The sequence below is a fragment of the Delphinapterus leucas genome, chromosome 9, assembly GCF_059928025.1.
Source record: "Delphinapterus leucas isolate spDelLeu-1000000601 "Yukka" chromosome 9, BTC_Dleu_Yukka2, whole genome shotgun sequence".
NCBI classification, from domain to species: Eukaryota; Metazoa; Chordata; class Mammalia; order Artiodactyla; family Monodontidae; genus Delphinapterus; species Delphinapterus leucas.
The window spans coordinates 75,140,010-75,156,065 of NC_143137.1; the positions used below are offsets into that span (position 1 = coordinate 75,140,010).

Sequence of the window (16,056 nt, forward strand, 5' to 3'; positions counted from 1 at the left end):
TCACTAACACTCCAGATTCTGTTTAGCCTAGTTAACAACCATTAATTTAACTAGTTAAGATGTCTTTATTTAACATCAGTTTCCAGCCCAGAAACCGCTGTTTTCCTAACAAGACGGTTTTGAATTTCCATCTTCTGCTGAGGTCTCAGAGTTAACTAATATTTTTCCTCAGCCAAGCGCTGCCTCTGTGGTCGGTGCCAGAACTAACATTTCCTCACGTGTCACTAATTCCAAGAGACACCTCTTTCCCCTACAACCTCTAACAGAACTGCCTCTTCATTTCAAGGTAAAGGGGGATCGCAAGCCTTTCCTGACACTTTATTTTCTATTTTTTGGGCTGCAACTCGCGGCGTGTGGGATCTTAGTTCCCCGACCAGGGATCGAACCCGTGGCCTCTGCAGTGGAAGCGCAGAATCTTAACCACTGGACCACCAGGGAAGTCATCCCTTTCCTGACACCTTTGACCATGTGATGAACATGGTCTTTAAACATCTCCGTCTCACAAGCATCCATCTTACAATACTTGTTGTTTCAATGACACATCTGTGCCAGGTGCCTCAAAAAGATTAGAAAAATCCTTGAGCCCTGAAGGAGAGGAATTACTTTCACTAGCTAGCCAGTGGCAGTTAGATTTAGGTTAGAGTTGGAGAAAGAAAAAGAAGGATTCAAGGGCCCTAGAAATGTTAACTACTCCGTTCCTTTTTATACCCACAATACCCTGTTTGTTTTTCATCACTTACTGCATTTTTATAAAGAAACACTACTAGAAGGTGGAGGATTCTAGTTCCCTAAAAGAAAAAAGTTACTTAACAATATAGCTGAACTACTAATATTGTTACAAAAATAAGGTCGATTTTTGGATATATTTTTAACTCCCTTGGACACCTACATCAAATGTATTTTCTGGGGGAAACATATGTATTTCAAGTGCCAGATCACTTCCTTATACAAATTATTTATTTGTAAACTAAGGACTAATGGCATCCCACTAAACAGCTCTTTTCATTTTAATCAACTATATACAATTACATTTATGTTTGTGAGATTGTTTTATAAGGTTTTATATAAAAATGAGCACCGCCTTCTTTTCTGAAGGAGCCGGGACTGCATCCCCATCCTGTTTTTCCTTTCCCAGAACTATCTCTAAATGGCAGTTGTTATGCTTTAAGAAACATCAACTTTCTGTAATGATCATATAATGTAGCCAATAACTAAACATTTCCATCCTCTCAAAGGTCAGTATTTCCAGAAACTGGGACAGTGTTCAGTGAGAGTTTCTATAAACACAGCCAATGTGGCTCTTGGCCCTCAAATCATGGAAGTAACTGTCTATAGAAGATACCGACGGGCGTACGTTCCCATAGCAAAAGTGAAAGATGTGTATGTGGTAACAGGTGAGTGGACTGAACTCTAAATTAACTGAGCGTGAGACACTTAGTTCTGATGATGTCAGTGGGTTAGAAAGAGTTAGAGCCAAGTATTCTGGGTTAGGTTAGATGTCATCTGGACTCCTTCTCAACCTTATATATTTAATAACATATTCCATCTATGTTTTCCAGAATAACCTAGGAAAACTCTAGCAAACTTGTATAAGAAAAGGGAAAATGATGCTGAATTATCCCTAATTTTAATTTCTAACGTTTTTAGTTTAAAAACATTAAAGTCATCCACTTAAAGTCAAGCAGTGGTGACTTTCTTTCTTTCTTTTTTTGGGGGGTGGATATATCTTTTAGATCAGATTCCTGTATTTGTGACTATGTCCCAGAAGAACAATCGAAATTCATCTGATGAAACCTTCCTCAAGGACCTCCCCATTACGTTCGATGTCCTGATTCATGATCCCAGCCACTTCCTCAATGAGTCTGCCATTTACTACAAGTGGAACTTTGGGGATAATACTGGTCTGTTTGTTTCCAACAATCACACTTTGAACCACACCTATGTTCTCAATGGAACCTTCAGTCTCAACCTCACTGTGCAAGCTACAGTGCCTGGACCTTGTCCTTCACCTTCACCCAGACCTCCAAAAACCACCACTTCTTTGGGTAAGTGTTTTCCAGGTCTTTTTTGTTGTCAGGGTTCCTTAACAGCCAGAAAAAAAATTCATGTGGGTTGTATAATTAGATCCTTAGTTAAAGAGACTGTGTAAAAACTCTGCAATGATTCCATTTTCTACCTGTTGATTTCGTTTAGCTACTTTATCACCATTTTTAGTTGTTAGAGTTTGGAAGAAAGGAGAACGTGTTTAAAGTCACTTGGTGACTCGTATACAGCTCCTTGACCTTCCTAATTCTCACTGGCCCTTGTTATGCATACAGATGCTTTCCCCCTTCTAGCCTGTCACATTTCTGTTTGCCTCCCTTTTTTTTTTAGTTAAGAAACATTGACCTCTTGTAAACATTCAGGCCATCCCACTGTCCTTCCTCCCCCTCCCACATTTCCTTCCCACTTCCATTCTCCTCCCCACCGTGCCCACATCCACCCCATGTCCCATGAAAACTCAGCCACCCTTAAATGTAGCTTACAGATAGGCTCGAAAAAGAATGCACCTTGAGAATATTTCTTGGCTGGCAGGCTGGAAAGATTCCAGACACTAAAATTATTCTGGATATAAGTCATAATTACTTAAATCCCACCTTCTAATAATAGTATATGAGGTCATTCAAGAAGTTCTTCAGAGTTTACTTTGTGAAGCATTAGCTTCCGTCTGATTCTACACCCTACCCCACACCATTACCATCCTTCCCCACTAAGCCACGAGTACATCTTACCATGCCGGCGTCCCGGGGATGGTAATAGACTGACATCCTCTCACTGGACACTAGAGGGCTCCATCACCAAGTCGGGACAGAACACTCGATGATGATGTCCAGACTTGTTGCAATTGGTTTTTTTACCCAAACCTGTTAGATATAAATAATAAACTGTTATCAATAAGTGTGTTATTAATAAAAATATCTTGCTAAGTCAAGCATATCTAAAGCAAGACATTATAAGTTATTACCGATTTTGATTAATTCTTTCTTTGAATGTTTTAAATTATAAAATTAATGCATGTCCCTTAATAAAACTTCAAATACAGAAATTTCAAATAAAAGTGAAAGTTCCTCTTCATGCTCTCCTCTCGAGAGTTAAACCCTGTTAAGGGTTGGTAGTGTTTCTTTCCGGATCTTTTTCTGTATATTTACAAACATATTCTATAAATACATATAGGATTTGTGGTTTTGATTTTTAGGTAGATGGGTTCATGAAATATGTATTCTACAGTTTGCCTTTTTTCATTTAACAAACATCATAGACATCTTCCCGTTATCAGTACATTTAAGTCTGACTCACTTGATTCAGTGGCTTATTTATTTAGCCATTCTCTTACTGGTGGATGATTCAGTTAAACCTAATTCCAGTTGTAAATATAACTGCATTGAACAACTCGAAACATATAGCTTTGTTCTGGTATTTCTATAGGAGAGTCAATTTATTTATCTACAAGCATCAGTCTTCCTTACAAATAAGCAGACCAGGTGTAAAATTCAAAATAAATTACAGGTGCTTGTTACATCTGTCTAGAAATTCCTGAATGGTAAAAGTCTTAAGGTTAGGTTATTTAATGTTAGTCTATCTTGAATTGCATTTTTATAAAGCTAGCTTATTTTTCTTAGAACATATTTGTATCATAACATGCAAAAAAATATATTTTAAGTCAATGAAAGAGTATTTTAAATTTGTTATTATTTTCTATAGGTTAGACCATAAGATATAAGGTAGCAATTTGTTAAATTTGTTGAATTTGTTAAATTTCATAGTGAAAGGAAACTGCCTGGCTTTATCTAAAGGTGTTAGATCAACCGTAATCAACCCCAAAATGCCTTAGAGCAGCTGTGAGACTTAGGGAATGGAGGGATGGGAATACGTAATGGGACCCAAGGTGATGATAGGAGTCAGCCCATGACTTGAGAAAGGGGTTGGGGTACTTGTCCTCTGGAAGAGAGAACATTTTCAGCTATGCAGAGCATATTAGCAGGCTTGGATTATTGAGCACTGGATTATTATTTGACCAAAAATTATGTTGTCTCTGCTATAGTAAGTGGCTTCAAAATGAGTACAGCTATTAAATAGAAACCAAATGCAACCAAAGGAGTGAGACAGAAGCAGAGCTGAAGTGGTGATTCAGGAAGATAATTACATTATAGGGCAGACAGGTATGCTCTAGTTTTAAGCTACACAATTCTCCTCCCTTAGGTAACCGTGCCATTGATCATTTCTGTGTACAAATCCAAAAAGAAAATCCTTTGTAAGACTGATGCTAATCAGTGTAATATTATATATAATATGTATATATCATATATATATCATATCATGTAGAACTTTCCCAAAGAATCAAAGGATCTCACACCATTCTCTGAGTAACAGGGACATAAATAGTGAATTAAGTAGGACGCTTACCTTCTTCCCCATCTGTCTTTTAAGGTGTTAGCTTTTCTCCATTAGCCCTTTAATCATACCTTGACTTTGTATGTATAGATATAGATTTGACATTGTACATACCTCTGCAAAACTCCACATGCATTTTTATAAGCATTCTACCAAAGATAAAATCATGGACATTTATTAGTCATCTTTTATGAGAAGTTTTATTTTAAAAGATGGCAGGGTCATGATTCCATGCTCTAACTTGACAGCTAAATTTCACCTGTCAAGACCTTCAAAAGGAGATTTCTAGGGAAGAGCCAGCCATCTTTAATACCCTTCACAAACCTATCTTTTGCTTCGGAGCCCATCAGTTAAATCTCAGAACAGGAAGAATGATTACCCTGTAACTTCCACAGGACCACCGTGAAGCTCAGAGGACACAGCCAAGCCTGCCATAGCCAAACCTGCTGATAAGCCACTGCATCTGAATCTGGCATGGCATCAGAACCTTTCTGGGTTTTACCCAAACAACATTTCCCAAAGTGTGTGCCATGAAGCGCTACTTTCCAGAGATGCTCTGAGAACTGCTCTGCGAAGGTCCCTCTGAGCAAAGGAGCATCACAGGCACATTCATTCACCCACTAGAGGCTCTGAGGAGCCCTGGAGAAGTCTCCCAATTGGCTTCATACTTACATATCCCTGTGTTAGAGATGCAGCTCTTATGAAGCTTTGATTCCCCCCAAACTGGGTCCATTTTCATGCCTTTGGAAATTTGAGACAGTAATGTTGTATTTTCAGTATTATATTTTCTTTCCAGTCTTTTTATCTTGTTAATGGAACACCACCACCTTAATTAGAGCTTTTTAAATTGTAACTAATAGAGCATTAAATTCTTTGCTCTAATCACACTCAAAGGGTTATTTTTCAACAGCATCTTGTATTCACTCCTTTCCTTCCCCACACCTCTGCTCATCATAGTGACTGTATGACTTCTAGAATGTAAACTTAGGATCTATGAGACATTCAAACAGGGAAAGAAGTGCCTTTTTCCATGTTGTTTCCTTCTTATCATTTAAAATTATCCACCTTAACATTTGAAATTACATACCTTATTACATATATATGTTATAGCACATCTGTACCTACATAGATGTGTAGAAGTACATATTGGGATAAGGAAACAGATATTTATTAAATACTTCCTACACGGCAGACATGAGAAGCAAGTTTTATATATTTTATTTATAAAATTTTATTTAAGTTTTTTATTTTATTTAAGTTTTACAGTTCAACTCTAGTAGGTCAGTAAGTATTGTCCCTATTTTACAGATGAGCAAATTGAGGAAAGAGAGGTTAAATGACATGCCCATGGTCTCAAACAGCTAAAAACAAGGGGCCTAGAATTTGAGTCCAGAATACCTTCCTCCAAAATTACAATATAATTTTATCTGTTGTGGCCTGCTTTATTTCATCATGGTTGTTGTACTACACATTTTAATATGGCTTCCACCTTTCATATGATATTTGTGCTTGAACAAGATACGGGATTGTGTTTACTTACATAATTTAACAATTTTATAATGCTTTATAGCTCTCACATCTATATGAGTTGTTACCCATTTAGTTCAAATTTCTGCAGCAATTTAATAGTATAGAACTCTTGATGTTTTTCTAAAGAGCAAGTAGACAAATGTTTAGATCTTTGGTAATATCATGTACATCTTTTACGTTCTCAACAAGTACCCTAAAATCTTGTTATTCAGACTCTCCAGTACCTGCTGGTGACAATGCCCTGGAGCCGAGGGAGATTCCTGATAAAAACTGCCATATTAACAGATACGGCTACTTTAAAGCCACCATCACAATTGTAGGTAAGACCATGGAGGAAAGATGTTAGAATCCACCTTGGGTCACCCACTCCCTTACCTGCCTCTGGAGGGGTGAGGATGGAGAGAGCAAGGGCACCCACTCTCTGTCCAAGGTGGTACCACATGTGCACAAGCAAAGACTCCACTAGTTGCTAGATTTCCACCTGCCTTCCCGGCCTTCCTTAGACATCCTGGTGGAAATGAGCCCTCTGTGAGGCCCACAGAGCAATGAGCCTGCCAGGGGGCCTGGACCTCTGACCCTGTGCAGCTCAGAAACCTGAATGAATGTGGCCTGAAGGAAGGCCAGTTGCAAATTCTCACAGCTCCCACTTTCCTCCCCTGGGTGATTTCACAAAGTCACACCTCCTGTGTGTAAGAAAGAGGGTTGAACAAGGGCCACCACACCGGGCTGTGTGCTTGGTGCGCTGCTCACAGGTGCCGAACAGAGGAGACGGCTGGGGCTAAAACCCACATGGTGGTCCAGGGGCTACAACTCCACCTTCTGATGCAAGGGGTGCGGGTTCAATCCCTGGTCGGGGAGCTAAGATCCCACATGTCTCGCGGCCAAAAAGCCAAAACATAAAACGAGCAATATTGTAACAAATTCAATGAAGACTTTAAAACTGGTCCACACTAAAAACAAACAGGGCTTCCCTGGTGGCGCAGTGGTTGGGAGTCCGCCTGCCGATGCAGGGGACGTGGGTTCGTGCCCCGGTCTGGGAGGATCCCACATGCCGCGGAGCGGATGGGCCCGTGAGCCATGGCCGCTGAGCCTGTGCGTCCGGAACCTGTGCTCCGCAACGGGAGAGGCCACAGCGGTGAGAGGCCCACGTACCGCAAAAAAAAAAAAAAAATCAAAATAAATAAAAAAATAAACCCCAAGCTGTGCCTACTGGGGCTGAGCCACTTGGGCAGGAGAGACAGCAGCCGAGGCCTGAGCCTGGGCCTGCTCCCCTTCAGGGTCATCTTTCCCGGAAACACCTCCTCCAGTGGGTGCCGCCTCCTGACACACAGGCTCCAGAACTAAACATCAAGGTTGGGCTGAAGAGCTGTTTAGTTTGACTTTGAAAATGCTGCCTGGAAATGTACCCAAAGCTCTGGGGCAGATTCCCGGGTCTGGGGTGGTGAGAAGCTGAGTCCGTTTTGTTTGGCCTTCTGATTGGTTAAGAAGTGGTTTGGTTTGGTTTGTGTTGTATTTTGATGTGTTTTTCTGCGGGGCATTGTTCCATTAGAGGGAATCCTAGAGGTTAACATCATCCAGGTGACAGACATCCTGATGCCCGTGCCACAGCCTGACAACCCCCTGGTGGATTTCGTCGTGAACTGCCAAGGGAGGTGAGTACATTATCTCCAAGAAAGGGGCCAAGTGAGGACCCCAGGCTGAACAAAGGTCTTCATACCCCTCTCCCCTTTAAAGTTGATTTGGATTCTAGTTCCTCAGCAAGCCAGGATGAGGAAGGACCCTCCCACGTGCTCTCAAGCATGCACTTGCTTTGCTAGAGCTGAGCAATGCTCACCACCTTTGACTGTTGAAGAAGAATTACTGATTGAACACTTACTGTGTCCTTAACATTTTACTTCTGTTTTCATGTCAAATCCTCACACAGTCGTATGAGTCTCCTCATTTACACCAGTGATAACAGTACCTCCCTAGGTGGCGGGTACCTGGCAGAGCAAGGTTCCTGGGTTGAGGTCTGGCTCAGAGCCTCTTAAGCTCCCTGAGGCTCCTCCGGAGTCAGGGGAGGCCATGTGGAAGCTCTGTGTCCTTGTGCTAAGTAGTAGCAATGCCTGATCATCCTGTCTCGCTTTAAAACTTACAAAGCTCTTTCTAATGCGTTATATAATTTGACTTCCTAATGTTTGGTTATAACTATAGATAATAGACAGAATATAAACTAATTAATATATAAATACTATATCAATTAAGCCATCAAATATGTGAATGACTTACTAATTTACATATAAGTAAATCAAGTAATTAAAATGTACGTGTATGTGATATATAAATTAATCAAGAGAATGGGCTGGTATAAAAACGAGGCCTTATCTGATCAAAAAGGATAACTCCAGGGAATTCCCTGGTGGTCCAGTGGTTAGGACTCTGCTCTTCCATTGCAGGGGGCACGGGTTCAATCCCTGGTCAGGAAACTAAGATCCTGCAAGCCGCGGGGTGCACCCCCCAAAAAGCGGGGATAGCTCCATAGCTCTCTGGATTGGGGAGAGAATGGGATGAGGATGACAGAAAAAGAGAAAACCCTGACTGAGGAGGCAAAGCTGCTTCAAGAGGCCAGGGGCCAGGTGAGAAGGGAACATGAACTCGTCTAATTTCCCACGCCCTCATCAGGCCCAGCTTCAGAGCCTGGTCTCGCCATCCAGGAAGTCTACTCAGAAGTGAGACAGTGGCTAAGACAGTAACACATGGTAGCCGAGTGGTTACAGGGACAGCTGTCAAACCTCTTTTATTCAAGTCCCAGCTCCACCTCTAACTGCTTTTTTAACCTGGGGCCAGCGATCTCCCCTCCCAGAGCTAGTTTGTCACCTGCTGCATTAGGAAAGTATTACTTTCCTCATCAGGTCGTTGAGAGGAATAGACAAGACTATATCACTTATCAGAAACTCAGTGCCTTGCACAGAGTAGGTGCTGCATAAACAGCTCTGGTTGCTGCTGCTGCTGTCGTCATATCTCTGCAGGAGCCCACGCAGGGCCGACTGGCATTTAATACTACCTTTGCCTAACACCTAAGCCGTCTGCATCTTTGGACATCTAGAGAGCCAAAAAGGAGAGGGAAGTTCCCAGCAGCCCCTTGCCTTGGGGGACATAATTTCTTCCTCCTCCAGCACCAGGGGCTCATCTTCCTGAGGATACAAAGGAAACAATGGCTCACACCCAGGCTCGTTTAAGAGTAAATTAAGATCCCACATGCTGCGGAGCAACTAAGCCCGTGCGCCACAACTCCTGAGCCTGCGCTCTAGAGCCCGTGAACCACAACGACTGAGCCCGCACGCCTAGAGCCCGTGCTCCGCAGCAAGAGAAGCCACCGCAGCGAGAAGCCTGCCACCGCAACGAAGAGTAGCCCCCGCTCGCCACAACGAGAGAAAGCCTGTGCACAGCAACAAAGACCCAACGCAGCCAAAAATAAATAAATAATTCTTTAAAAAAATTTTTAAAGAGTAAATTATATGTGACAATTTCATGTCATATGGTTTGAGTAAGAATAAGTAGGATTCCATTTTATAGAAATGTAGTGATTTTCTTTCTACACTGATGTCATATTCCTCTCTCTCTCTCTGTGTCATTCGTGCCCTCAGCATTCCCACAGAGGTCTGTACCGTCATCTCTGACCCCACCTGCCAGGTCACTCAGAACACAGTCTGCGACCCTGTGAACATGGACCTGGGCGATATGTGCTTGCTGACAGTGAGAAGAGCCTTTGGTGGGTCTGGGACATACTGTATGAACCTGACTCTGGGTGATGATGCAAGCCTGGCCCTCACGAGCACCCTCGTCTCTATCCCTGGAAGAGGTAAGTTTTGTTTTATGGTTGTATGAACATTTCATGTTGGAGATAAAGTGTGTGTCCAATACCAAAGCTACTCAAGGCTTCACTCTCAATATTTAGTTTTATTTCCATGTAAAATTCATTGAACTGTTGTTAACGTGGATTTGAGAAATGGCATTAAAAGCCAACAGCAAATCTACTTAGGGAAGGGATGAGAGAGAGAAACCCAATGAAGTAATGCCCAGAGAAAAGCCTTTTGACGAAGAAAATCAGCTGTGATCATGGACCAGTAATAATGGGATGTGGTCACTGCATGCTCAGATAGATTTGTAATTCAAGAGGAAAGTGCAAAGCCCAACATCAAAAAATAACAATGGGGCTTCCCTGGTGGTGCAGTGGTTGAGAGTCCGCCTGCCGATGCAGGGGACACGGGTTCGTGCCCCGGTCTGGGAAGATCCCACATGCTGCGGAGCAGCTGGGCCTGTGAGCCATGGCCGCTGAGCCTGCGCGTCCGGAGCCTGTGCTTCGCAACGGGAAAGGCCACAACAGTGAGAGGCCCGTGTACCGCAAAAAAAAAAAAAAAAAAAAAGTGTTGTCCAATTAAGCTACAACAAAGGGGAGGCTGGTGTCATGTTGTCATTGGAATCCACCTGGGCAAAGATATGAAGCCATGAAGAGAAATGAGAAACCAGGTGGACTCCTGGTTCCCTTCTAACTTGCCATGTGCCCTTTCCTTCCCTTCCCAAATTCTACCAAGCATTACACTGAGACGGAAACAAACCAATTTACCTAGTCCTTAAATGTTCACCAGAAAAGCTACTCCTTGTCCCCTTAATGCTCGGAGAGGTAAAATGTTAGCCAAGTGGTTGAAGGAATTTCATTGAGAAATTCCCATCTACTGGTGGCTGCTAATCTTCCCCAGCCCATAAGGACTCTACCTGGTGACCCTAACTGAATTTCACTTATAACTGACTATGTTGTAAGATACTGCTTTACCTCTTAGAGGAAGTGCTACATGGTGGGACGGAAGGCACAGATTAAATTGTGCACACGTTACAGCACGTGTTTTGCTCCTTAGTTTGAGGATTGTTGGGTACAACATAACAACTAACTCACAAATAACTCTTTCGGTCGTGGAGTGTATCTTATAAGGTGAAATGTACTTAAACATATATTTACTCATTAACTATATAAAAGGCAGCTTTAACCTCATTGAAAGAAAAGCATAAGTAATCATGCATATAATTATTTGCATGAGGGTTTATTGTTGGTGAGATCCAAGGTGTACGTTAAAAAAAAAAGAAAAGAATGCAAAGGTATGCTGCTTCCTCCCAGGGAGGGTGCATGGGGTCTGGGGTGCAGAAGTGGGGAGCCGGGCGAAAAGAGGCAGCCGGAGCCTCTGTATTTGAGTGAGTGTGGATCTTCTACACCATCACGTCCAGGAGCTACTGGGGTTGTTTTTCTTGTGCTGCTGCAGTTACTTTTAGAATTGCCTTTTAGAGTCCCAACCTATTCTGTGAAGCTTTCTCAGTTCTGGCAAACCACGGTTCTCTTACCTGGATTAGACGCTTGGATATTTGCTTCCCTTTAATCCTTCTTGTAGTGAGTGATAACTTTAGGTGTGACCTGAGCCATTTTTAAAATCCAAAAAAGGAAGCTCAGAAAGAGAGCTTTTAATCCAATGGGAATTGTAACTTGATGACTTGGGTTTCAAAGTCAGAATCTCAAAAGTCCATCTCTGTTCAAAGGCAAACGCATTGCCTGTTAGCTGAAATGACTTTTAATCATTGATTCAAGGAACATTCATGAAGCACCTGCAATGCTTTCAACAAATATTCACTGGGCATCTACTCCATGTCCATCACAGCTCCAGGCACCAGGTAGCCAGTTGTAGATAGAGTGGGAACAAGGTGAGGAAGGTCCCAGCTTTTGTGAGCAGAAAGAGGCAGTAAACAAATAAGATGATATTGTGAAAACAATGAAACAAGGCGTGGAGAGTGACAAGCATGGGAGAGAGGGGGCAGAAGTTGGCTCTCTAGATTGGGACGTTGGGAAAGTCCTGCCAACGCAGTGGCACCCGCTTGGTGAAGTGCCTTCTCTGAATGAGAAGGGCCTCCTCCTCCACCTCTGAGACCTGCATTTCAAGAATGAGCAGCCGGGCTTCCCTGGTGGCGCAGTGGTTGGGAGTCCGCCTGCCGATGCAGGGGACACGGGTTCGTGCCCTGGTCCGGGAAGATCCCACATGCCGCGGAGCGGCTGGGCCCATGAGCCATGGCCACTGAGCCTGCGCGTCCGGAGCCTGTGCTCCGCAACGGGAGAGGCCACAACAGTGAGAGGCCCACGAACCGCAAAAAAAAAAAAAAAAAAAAAAGCAGCCCATCTAGATCCTTATGCACCACAGGTAGGGTTTGGGTTTTATTCTGTGCGTAAGGGGAACCACTGGCAGGGTTGAAGCATGATCTGATCAATGCTTTTAGATGATCGTTCAGACTGCTGAGTGAAGCAAGCTTTATTGGAAAGTAGCAGTGGAAGCGAGTAGACAATGAAGACGTCCTCTCAGGGAAGAGGGCTGGTGGCCGGGACTGTGATGGCGGCAGAGAAGATGGAGAGAAAATAGACCGACTCCAGTTATACTTTGGTGGCAGAGACAAGACTGGTTGATTTGCTGGGTTCTGGGAGTGCAGAGAAGACATACTCCCTGCTTTATGGCTCTTACAGTCTAGCAGGAGAGAAATTTGTGTAAAGAAGTAATTGCGGGCTTCCCTGGTGACGCAGTGGTTAAGAATCCGCCTGCCGATGAAGGGGACACGGGTTCGAGCCCTGGTCTGGGAAGATCCCACACGCCACGGAGCAACTAAGCCCGTGTGCCACAACTACTGAGCCCGAGCTCTAGAGCCGGAGAGCCACAACTACTGGAGCCCGTGCACTTAGAGCCCATGCTCCGCAGCAAGAGAAGCCACCGCAACGAGCCCTCGCGCTGCAACGAAGAGTAGCCCCTGCTCACCTCAACTATAGAAAGCCCACGTGCAGCAATGAAGACCCAACGCAGCCAAAAATAAATAAATTTTTTTTAAAAAAGTAATTGCAACACAGTGTGATGGAGGCAGAGGAAGAGAGACAAGGAGAGAAGTGACAAAGGAAGGCATGACCTGGTGCCCACATGCATGTCTGGAAGGTGTCCCAAAGGGGCAGACGCTGGAGATGAGTTGGGAGAAGGATGTTCCCGGCAGAGGGCATGGAGATTTGAAAGAGCACGGGGAGGATGGATTTTTAGCACAGCTGGAAAGAAGGCAGTGGGAGATGAGGCCAGGGGAGTGTGCAGGAGGATCATGAAGACCTTCACCACGTGTGTGCAGCTGGGTCAGCTCAGACCCCATCGAGTATCTCCGGGACGTGACATCTGTCTCCTGAGCCCGTAACACAGTGTTCCAGACACGCTAACTCATTCTCTAAATGGAAGATAAGCTGCCCCCAAAGACTATGTATTATGTAATGGGAAAGATTACTGAAAGCACAGAGAGAGCCATATATCTTCTGTTAGCTCTCTTCCTCATCGATTTAATTGCATTACAAGCAGCATGTCCTTGAGGTGGAAGTTGTCACTAATACAGTCTTGCTTTTGTTTTAAGACCCAGACTCCCTTTTAAGAATGGCAAATGGTACCCTGGTCTTCTTCGTTGGCTGCATGGCCATATTTGTCACTGTGATCGCCCTTTTGGTGTACAAGTAAGTTGCTGGTTCTAACACTTTAAATCACTAGAGTATATTGTCAAAAATAAATAGCATATTTCTGCACAAGTGGGCTGTTTTCCCTTTTTTGCTTTTAAACATTTTGTATGTGGGAGGAAAATCTTCCACTGAATGACGAATACCAAACTAGCCTATTAATTTTGCTGTGTTTTTTTTAATCCCTAAAAATGCTACCAAATGTCAGTAACTTTACCAAATTGTGTCAGCTTAATGTTTAACATATAATCGCAAGTTATAGTAAGCAGACACATTTCTTGCATGACGAAGAGAAAATAAATATATTTTCATAAGACATCAATGTCTTAAAAGCCATAAATTAAATAGAATTAACCATTCTGCACTTGGCATGTAAAAGACTGTAGAAAGCAACCTTTTCCAGCTGGAGATCTTTTTTTAATCTGTCCAACACATTGCTTTCAGAAAACACAAGGAATACAAACCAATAGAAAACAGCACTGGGATCGTGGTCAGAGGCAAAGGCCTGAATGTTTTCCCCAATTGTGCAAAGATGCTCTTCCCTGGAAACCAGGAAGAAGATCCACTGCTCAAGAATGAACCGGGAATTCTTTAAATCTTCTGCCTTACTTCTGACCAACAGCTCACTCTTCAGCGCCATTTATGTCAGCTATGCTAGAGTGGATGACGATTAACTTTTTAAAAATATTATCGTAAAATATATATTGTGGTTTAGGGAGGTCCAATTTTTATTATAGGTTAAATGACATTTTAGAGAGGTGGAGGGGAATTAAACTACGCACAGCCTCACCCATGTTATATTAACTGATAAAACCAGTTAGCAGCATTTTCTTTAGTGATGGTTTGTTTCACTTATAATGTCTTAGGTGATTAGTAGGATAGATACACTGTATCCAGAGTAGCAGAAGAAGGTACTTTCGTTAGAGTCTGACCTAGGTTAACTGGAAGGAGAGGCTGGACGTGTTCTAGCTTTCCATATGACCATATGCATAAAACCAGTGTATTCCTGTTCTGAAGGTCATGTTCCAAGCCACCTGAATCCTATGTCAATGAACATGCATGAGCTCCCAACAGAGCACTAACAGGTAAGCCTTTAGTAGGCTCCGCATGCTTGTTATACTAAAAAATAATACTAATCTAATAAATGATTGTGAATATGTTTGTGACCACCTGCCGAGCCCAAATGTGTAAAGGAACGGTACTCATTCATTCATTTTTCCCATGGACATTTATGTAGCACTTTCTGTATACCAGGCATGTTGCTAAGTACATGGCCCTGTACTCAGAGTGTTGACATTCTTGTGGATATATCTGAATTTCTGTGCACTCTGGCGCCACAGTTGAAAATTATAGTTGAAATTATATATTATGATTTTCCAAAAAAGGAGGCCCCTGGTTTTCCTACTGGTTTCTCTATTCAAATGATACAGAAACTTAATCACCAAAGATGTTACTTTCATTTGTAACTGAAGCTACTCTGTGTCAGTCATGACATTTTTCTTCTCCTTCCTGGAAAATAAAGTATGAAAATTAAAAAAATAAAATAAAGCTCTTGGAGTTATTTTTCTAATTTGTTGTTTGCCATTCAATTTCATTTAGAGTTTTAACACATAAAAATTTGTTTAACTCTGTGCCATGGAGCACTGATCGTTTCATAAGTATTTTGTATTTTTAAGTATATGTATACAGTATGTGAAATTGCGGTAAATTTTATATATATATATATATATATATACACACACACACACACACACACACACATACGTATATGTATATATATGTATGTATATAATCAGGCCAGTCTAAAAGAAGAGATTTTCTACAGGCAGTTCTGGACTCTTTGGACAGTCAGGATTATATTAAAAATAAAGGTTAGAGGATGGTTCTAGGTCACAGATTGGCAATCTTTTTCTGTAAAGCATCAGGTAGTTAGTATTTTAGGCTCCATGGGCCATACGGTGTCTGTTGCAACTACTCAGCTCCAATATTGTAGCACAAAAGCCATCATATACATAAATGAAAGCACATGGCTGCGTTCCAGCACAAGCATATTGACAAAAGCAGGTGGTGGGCCAGATCTGGCCCACAGGCCATAGCTTGTGGACCCATATTCTAGACCAAAAGAGACTAGAGAGACACAGCAACCAAGAGCCACTGAGGAATCTAGGTTGCATCCTATTATTAAAGAACAGCTATGAAAGATATTCTTGAGACACCTGAGGGAAATCTGAATACACGTTGGATACCAAATGATATAACAGAATTAGTGTTAATTTTCTTAAGGAGTTAGTCTAGTTCATTCACTTCATAGATGGCCGAGGCCCAAAATAAGCTCTTTATTCTGGAATCATCCCAAAGAGTACAAAATTTGCAGAACAAGAAATGTGGAATTTATCTGCATTTATGAGTTGGCTGAAGGTCAGTGATTCTCAACCACAGGTTACTTTGCTCCTCGGGGGGCCCTGGCAATATTAGGAGACTTTTTTTTTTTTTTAATGCGGTATGTGGGCCTCTCTCACTGTTGTGGCCTCTCCCGCTGCGGAGCACAGGCT

At 42.5% G+C, this 16,056-nt stretch overlaps 1 protein-coding gene across 1 annotated transcript in view; it reads left to right on the top strand.

Moving 5' to 3' along the window:
• GPNMB (glycoprotein nmb) overlaps positions 1-15,052 on the top strand; it is a 28,379-nt gene extending 13,327 nt beyond the window's left edge. Inside the window, exons 5-11 of the mRNA XM_022588072.3 lie at positions 1,236-1,394; positions 1,734-2,045; positions 6,174-6,281; positions 7,511-7,613; positions 9,588-9,802; positions 13,408-13,504; positions 13,949-15,052. Of these exons, the coding sequence (XP_022443780.2) occupies positions 1,236-1,394; positions 1,734-2,045; positions 6,174-6,281; positions 7,511-7,613; positions 9,588-9,802; positions 13,408-13,504; positions 13,949-14,099 (1,145 nt within the window). The 3' untranslated portion in view covers positions 14,100-15,052. The remainder of the gene's footprint in view (positions 1-1,235; positions 1,395-1,733; positions 2,046-6,173; positions 6,282-7,510; positions 7,614-9,587; positions 9,803-13,407; positions 13,505-13,948) is intronic.
• The last annotated feature ends 1,004 nt before the right edge of the window (positions 15,053-16,056 follow it).